Source organism: Fukomys damarensis, unplaced genomic scaffold, assembly GCF_012274545.1.
Source record: "Fukomys damarensis isolate Sample0158 unplaced genomic scaffold, DMR_v1.0_HiC HiC_scaffold_39, whole genome shotgun sequence".
NCBI lineage: Eukaryota > Metazoa > Chordata > Mammalia > Rodentia > Bathyergidae > Fukomys > Fukomys damarensis.
The window spans coordinates 90275679-90284296 of record NW_022900951.1 but is presented as its reverse complement, the minus strand read 5'-3'; the positions used below and the strand labels follow the sequence as shown (position 1 = coordinate 90284296).

At 33.7% G+C, this 8618-nt stretch overlaps 1 protein-coding gene across 1 annotated transcript; it reads left to right on the top strand.

The window, feature by feature from the left end:
- Positions 1–6655: 6655 nt before the first annotated feature.
- On the top strand, positions 6656–7630 carry LOC104847613 (small ubiquitin-related modifier 2). The gene has a single exon (XM_010603101.3). The coding sequence runs from the start codon at positions 6771–6773 to the stop codon at positions 7056–7058; it is 288 nt and encodes a 95-aa protein (XP_010601403.1). The 5' UTR covers positions 6656–6770; the 3' UTR covers positions 7059–7630.
- The last annotated feature ends 988 nt before the right edge of the window (positions 7631–8618 follow it).

Genomic DNA, 8618 nt, shown 5'->3' with positions numbered 1-8618 from the left:
ATGTCTGTAAATGATAACCACTATATTATGAGTAATTATAGAAGTAGTATTGGCATTTACCACAAACCAGTCAATCAGGACAGCTTGCACTTGTCTTTCACTTCATACTATTTATTTTTACCTAAGTGACATCCTCGCCCCTCTAGAACCACCTCAAATGCTTAGTGTTGAACCATTAGATTTATAAATTTATAAATTCATCTTTATAATTCATCAATGTGAAGTGGAATAGAATGTTAAGCAGAAAACTTTGTTACTATCTTTGCCATCAGCTGCTGTAGTTGTAGGAAATTTTAGAAAGTACCTCCCCTGTTCTGGGCTCTGTTTCATACCAGGAAAAATGAAAATTCCACATTAGAAAAAGATCACTGATGACTCTTCTAGTACCTATGTTATTTGATTTTCAAATATTGCTCTCAATCTGCCTTACACATATCAAATAATCTTAGGATTGAAAATTATTGTCATAGTCATGTCCACACACTACTCAAAGTTTGAAATACTGTAATACAACATTTATGCCAAATGACCATTCAGCCTTAAAAAAAACACTTCAGTACTTAGAAAATCACTGCTTTCCTGGCTCATTATATCTGTTTATACCTGCAGCTACCAGAAAGTTCTTAAAGTACATCAAAATTAAATATTTTTGCTCAATGAAATACATCATAGATAATGCCAATATACAGAAAAACTGGAAAAAGTTCCTTAAAGTGCCTAACATTGACAATAAATTGTTATCCAGTGTAACAAAAACCACTAAAAATGAAAATTATAAAACTCACATTGAGAATTGGAAAAAAAATCCATAGGTAGTTTACTGATGACTAAAACTAAATGTTAATAAATTAGTGATAGGGCCAGGGATTTAGCTTAGTAGTGCCACCATCTGCCTCATAAGCACAAGGTCATGAGTTTGATCCTTGGTACAAAAAAATAGTGATATGAGGACCTAATTAATTAATTAATAGAGAAGTAGAACTTAAAACAGTGAGCTCTCACTTTATATTCATTAAGCTGACCAAAATCAGGTTAATTATGTGTTATCTGAGGTGGGATACAAAACTTGATTCTGTTTTTAGATAGCCCAAATATTAAATGAGGGCTAGATGTATAGCTTACAAGACAAGAACTGCTTTTACATTTTTGATGTGTGATTAAAAGAAGAAAGATAAAACCTTATGTGGCTGCAAAGCCTAAATGTTTACTGTCTGGATCTTTACAGAAAAAGTTCACCTATCTCTGGGACCCAAGATGCTTCATATATTATTGGTGAAAGGAACCATTCTATTGAGCAATATGGAGCTACTGAGACAAACTACACAAATGTGCACTGTGTGATGTAGAATATGTGCTTTCACAAAAGCTCAAAGGGAACATGTCTGAAGATATTAACTTCAGTGTTTTCTATGGTGGAAGGGAATTGCAGATGATTAGGATATTTTTCACTGTGGTAATTTGTAGGTAAAACATGTCAGACATATATTATGGACATTTTGTAGCATTTGAAATTGGCAAAATGGACATGTAGCATCTATAGAACTGAAAAACATGTGAAGAGAAAAAGGCAAATAAAGAGAATGAAGTTTATATTAAAATATTGCTGATGAAAATAAAAATACACAAGTAAAAATACAAGTTAAAAGTAGATTTCAACATTAAAAGTTTAAAATGAATGCCTGAGGTATAAAATATAAATACATAAAAACAAACATGGGTGCTTCTTGCAAGTAACAACAGTGACATTAGTGTGCTATTAGCTGAGTGATAAGTATAAATAACTCAATTCTCCTCAACAGATACATAATAAAAAAAAGAATTCCTGGTAAACTAGGATAAATTCTTTTTCTATATAACTTCTGCCCACTCTGATCCCTGTTGTATCCTCTATCATTCAAAATGAGTACACAATTCTTCTTTTACAAATAATCATAGAAACTCTCACATCATTAGATAGTCTTTTTGGTACAATGACAGCCTTAAAATGACTTCTTTTTTTCATTCATCAATTTTATTGGTACATTTTATATATACATTATGCTGACATTCATTATAGGGAATTTGTAGCTTTACCTAAATTACCTTGGTTCTTGTTTTTTTCCCCCTCATTCCCCTGCCCTCCTTTTAAAGACTTTATTTCCCTTTTTCCTTTTCTCATATTTATTCCTTCCTTTTTTCCTTTCACCTACCCCTCCTACTTCCCCTTCTCCTTTGGATCATTTCTTCCTATTTCACATTATCTATTATCCATTTTGATTCTTATTTTTACTTTCAATTTCTCACAACAGAGAAACTATTCTATATTTATACATGTGTATTTTATTTATTTCACTTAAGATTATAGCTTTAATGTGCATCCATTTAGCAATAAATGTTTCTAGTTTCATATTTTTATGGCTGAGTAGAACTCTATTTTATTTTTTAAAAACCACATTTTCTTTATCCAGTCTCCAACTAATGGGCAATTGGGCTGTTTCCAAGGTTTAGCTATTACAAACTGCTGCTATGAACCTAGGGATGTCTTTTATTAGTGTTACAACCAGAAATGAATAAACTATACAAAGTATAGGCTGTATTCATTTTGGGGGAATGTTATAACAAAGTACTTTAGACTGGGTAATATGTAAATACAAAAAAATTATTGGTCACTGTTTTGATGACTATGAAATCCAAGATGAAAGTGCCAGCAGATTTGGTGTCTGTTGAGGTCTCCCTGTTATCTTTATAGATAGCACAATATTGCTGCATCTTCACATGGTGGAGTGAAGGAGATCTGTTGGACTTTTTAAATAAAAAAATTTATCCCATTCATAAGGGAGGAGACCTCATGACCTAATTAGTGCAGATAGAATATTAGGGGTTGAGGAATTCACTCCCCTCCACCTACTTGAGCTGCAGTGGCACCCCAGGACCATCCTTCCCTACTCTTTCCAATCTAGTTCGGGCACCATCCCAGGATAATTCTATAGAACCCCAGACCAAAGCACATGATGCCGTTTTATTCTCTCTTGCTCTTGAGCCTCAAGGGCCTGATTTTTCTACACAGTGCACAGTGATCCCTTTCTGTCATCCCAGAACCATTTCTCTGTTCATGACCTTCAATAAACGTAGCTGCTTTTCCTTTACCATCCAGTTTATGCTTTGCAAGTTTATACTTGTTGTACATAAGAGCTTAGAATCTATATGTGAGATCCAACACAAGATTGCATAATCCCCTCCCAAAGGTCCCACCTCTTTATAATACTACATTAAGGAGTAGGTTTCAACGCTATTAACTCGGGGAGAGGAGGCTCAAACTTTCAGAACATAGCGTAGGATGATTGTCAGGTATTAAAATGAAATTATGCACATAGAGTGACAAAATAGTTAATGTTCAATATCTTTTAAAAATGTATTACACTATGAGACATTGCCATTAATATTTATCAAAATATTCCTTCTCAATTTGAACACGCTTATCCCATCACTCTTGCCACTTTCTGAAGCAGTTTTGAAAGTCTTTTCCCATGAGTGTCTTTAGTTGAGATATTTGACTGACCCAACATCTTGATTGAATCCAAAACATTTACTTTTTGTGGTCATTTTGGTTTTGGGGGAGAGTCAGAGGTTGGGCAGGGCCAGATCTAGTTAATAAAGTGGATAAGAACACATAGTATTTTTGCAAGCCACCTCTTCTGATCTTCGGCCCTCAATGGAAGCATATACCATATTTTTATTACACCTCTCAAAGTTACTCATGAAAGAGGACTTCCAGAACTGCTTCCTAAAGTGGCATGAATGATGAAGTGAGTTTGACATAAAGGGGAGTATTGTGAGGGAAATTAATGACTATGTGATTTTATTTAATAACTTTTAAATATTAAACATTCACTGTATATTTTGACTACATCTCCTGTTTAGTCTCAGACACTATAGTCTCAAAAATTCTGAACTTGGAATGTAAGGGACTGTGTGTTTTAACTCTTGTCTATATTGCATCATATTTAACACTGCACTAGATATATAATGGTGATTTTGTCTACCTATTTATTTATTTATATTCATTGAGTTTATTGGTACATTTTTTTGTATACCCTATGACCACATTAATTTTTACCTGCACATGATATATTTTGGCTCCTTTTTTTTTCTCCATTAGCTTGATCTCCCTCAACCCCTCCACCCCTCCTGTATACATAAGCTTTGTTTCTGATTTTTTGCGTTCTTATCTTCAATGTTTTTCTTTTCCTCTTTCCTTTTCTCCAAGTCCCACCTTAGTTCCCCATCCCTTTTGAAAATTTTCTTCCTATTTTACAATATCTATCATACATTTTGGTCTTAATTTACACCTTCAATTTTTCACACCAGAGAAACAATTCAGTATTTATACATGTGCATCTTATTTCACTTAAAAGTGAAACATCAAGGTACATCCATTTATATATAAATGTCACAAGCCTATCTTTGTTTATGGCTGAGTAGTACTACATTTTACTAAAAAAAAAATCATCTTTATCCAGACTGCAGTTGATGGGTAATTTGGACATTTCCAAGTTTTAGCTTTTACAGACTGTGCCTCTAAACATAGGTGCACATATATTGCTGTGGTATGATACTTTTAATTCGCTTGAAAAGATACCAAGAAGGGGAATATCTGGATCAAATGGGACCTCTAATCTCAGTTTTTTGAGGAATCTCCACAATGATTTCCACGGTGGTTACACTAGTCTACACTCCCACCAACAGTGGAGAAGGATTCCTTTCTCCCCACAAAATTGCCAGAATTTGTTATTGGTTGATATCTTAATAATTGCTGTTCTTTCTGGATTGAGATGGAATCTGTCTTGTATTTACCTGCATTTCATAAATCTAATTTTCATTGTATTTCAAGTGTACTGTATGTTAAATTTTGTAAAACATAAATATAACTGATTGTACACAGCATGCACCTGTCCAGTGAATTAAAGTAAAAATAATCATAAATCACCTTGGTTTCTTGTACTAGATCATAGATTCTCAGCATCCAGCTTAAAAAACAAATCTATTTTCTCAAGTGAAAATTTTCAAAAAACAAGAAAGAACTGATATTTCCTACAGGTAGATAAGTTCAAAATACTAAGAAATATTTTACATTAATTGAGTCATATGCAATGCCTATGAAATAAAATGAAGCAACTCTTTTCTGATGGACTAGGGATTAGAGACACTGTGAGAAAATGTTTTATCTATAAAAATAAATGTACAGAATTGATTCATTTCTTCAGATTCTAAAAATATTGTTCTGTTAATGACTCAATTAATCATCATCTCTGACTCCTAACTCCAAATCCATCTAAAATAGTTGATTCAACTATGAGTGACAAATAAAGTTTATTGGTACATTTTAGATATACAGTACAGTTACATTCATCATTGGGATCTTGTACCTTTACATGATAGGTCTTGGTTCGCATTTTTTCCCCTTGTGCCTGCCCTCCCTTCACCCCCTTCTCCCTTCCCTAATTACAAATATTTTATTTCCATTTTTACATTTTCTGATATTTTCTTCTCTTTCCTTATTATGTTTCCCCTACTCTTCCCCCTTCCCCTACACCCTGAGACCTTTCTTCCTATTTCATATTGTCAATTATACCATTTGGATCTTATGTACAATTATAGTTTTTACACCAGACAAACTATTCAGTATTTATATGTGTGTGACTTATTTATTTCACTTAGGAGTATATCCTCAATATGTGTCCATTTTTCTATGATAATTTCTCATTCTTTTTTTATTCTTTTTATTGAGTTTATTGGTACAATCTAAGTATACAGTACAGTTACATTCACTATTGGGATCCTGTACCTTTACATGATAGGTCTTGATTCTCATTTTTTTCCCTTGTCCCTGCCCTCCCTTCACTCGCTCCTCCCCTCCCCATTTACAAACACTTTATTTCCATTTTTTGATTTTCTAATATTTTTTTCCTCACCCTTATTACCTTTCCCCCACCCTTCCCACTTTCCCTACACCTTTATCTCTTTACTTCCTATTTCACATTATTAATTATCTTATTAGGATCTTCTGTATTATTATAGTTTTTCACACCAGAGAAACTGTTTGGTATTTCAGTTAAAGAAATCTCTGTATGAACATTAAAAATAGGGAATCCTAAAATAAAACTAAAAAGGAAAGTTAAAGAGAAAAGGCAATATTGTAAAATTAAAATAATCCTTAATTCTGAAGATGAAAATCATCCCCAAACATATTTAAATTGCTTCTTGCTCTTGTAGTCTTATATTATTCTTCTTTTTCATTATTTAGTGAATACTTTATTAGTTTCTGTAATCAAACCCACGTATATATGACCTTACATATTTAATACAGTGCATTATCCTGTACAAATGGAGAAAAAAAATTAAAATTTCTAGACCAATATGGCTGTTAATTTCTGTACAATGCCAACTCAACACAATAAATTGGGATAACTTTTTACCAAGTTGACAGCAAAGTTAAAGTTTCCAAAAATTCAAATCATATATATATATATATATATATATTCATATTTACATAAAAGACCTATAATATCAGTATGTTATGCATCAATAGCAGCAACAGCTTATCTAGGTTCTGCAGTCATCTGAACAAAATTATAGACATTCAACACACTCCATTAAAAAACAAAAACAACTCTCCCTCGGCCACCGCTGCCGCCTCCTTCTACCTCTCCTGGTGCTGCTTGTGTGCTCGTTCGGTGCGGACCTGGTATCTCTTTTGTGAAGCGGTAGCTGAGACGATTTGGGCGCTCGCTATGGCCGACGAAAAGCCCAAGGAAGGAGTCAAGACTGAGAACAACGATCATATTAATTTGAAGGTGGCGGGGCAGGATGGTTCTGTGGTGCAGTTTAAGATTAAGAGGCATACACCACTTAGTAAACTAATGAAAGCCTATTGTGAACGACAGGGTTTTTCAATGAGGCAGATCAGATTCCGATTTGATGGACAGCCAATTAATGAAACAGACACACCTGCACAGTTGGAAATGGAGGACGAAGATACAATTGACGTGTTCCAGCAGCAGACAGGAGGTGTCTACTAAAAAGGGAACCTGCAACAACTCTACTCCAGAACTCTGTTCTTACAGACCAAGAATACATTCTCAATTAGAAAACTGCAATTTTGTTCCACCACATCCTGACTACTACAGTATAGTTTTCTTTATTCTTTCATTTACCCCTTCCCCATTCTTTTATTGTACATAAAGTATCTGGTGTATGTGCACAAGCATATTGCTTTTTTTTTTTTTTTTTTTACTAAATGGCCAACAATATGTTTCAATTGACATCAAATGGAGGCAGGATGGGGAGATAACTGATTCTGTGAAAATAATCCCCTTTCTCCATTAGTGGCATGCTCATCAGCTCTTATCTTTATATTCCAGTAAGTTATTTTGCTCTCACTGTTTTAACATAAAAGACAACAACATAAAAATTCTTGCATACCTTGTTTGATTGGAGAATTTTAATGTTTTTCATTTATCATTGTAAAACCAAGGAAAATTTTATAACTTTTTTGTACGTAGCTGTTACATGTAGGGCAATCTGTCTTTATGTAGGAGTAAATTACTCTTTAAAAGAAAAAGAATCCTAGATAGTTTTCCCTTTAAGTCAAGTGTCTTGTTGTTTAAATAAACTTCTTGTTTAAAAAAAAAAACAAAACAAAGAAAATAATAATAAGCAGAAAACAGCAAGGTTCTGTTGCTGTTGTGGTACCTGGCACCATTTTTTTTTATTAGCATCTTAGTCATCATCTGGAAAAAGAAAATTCTAGAGTAATATCCTTAAAAATAGCTCTGATAAAGCACGGTCACTACTATGTATCATAAAACGGATACAAGATATTTTACAGTCACAGAGGTATGATACAGTACTGTCCTACATCTATAATACTACAATCAGCTTTGGTTTGAAATTTATTTTGTCTGCAAATAAGATTGCTACCCCTGCTTTTTTCTGGGCTCATGTCACATGGAGAATTGTTTTCCATCCTTTCACTTTCAGTCTATGGGCTTATTTTTGCACTAGGTTTGTTTCTTGCATACAACATATTGCTGGATTTTGCTTCTTAATCCATTTTGCCAGCCTTTTTTCTCTTGATTGGTGAGTTGAGGCCATTGACATTGCTGGTTATAACTGATATGTACTGATTTATAATTGTCATGTTATTGGCCTTTTGTTGACTCTTTTTACTTTTTCTCCTTCTCCTTTTAGTTTCTTGTCTTGCCTATTTGATTTGCTCTGTTGGGCCTCATGGTGTTACCTTCATTGTCTTTTTCTAGGATATTGTTTAGAATTCCTTGTAGTGCTGGTTTGGTATTCATGTAGTTTCTCAGGTGTTCTTTGTCATGGAAGTATTCATCAGTCTAGGTTGGAGGTTGTTCTCTTTTAGTACTTGAAATATCTCATTCCAGGCTCTCCTTGCCCTAAGAGTTTGTGTTGAAAAGTCTTCTGTGATTCTGATAGGCTTTCATTTGCATGTGATTTATTTCTTTTCTGTTTTATGGATTTCATTTCTTTCCTATGTTGGGCATTTATTGTTTCCATTTCTTTCTTATTCTGGGCCTTCATGGCTTCTATCACGATCCTGAGCTCATCTATTT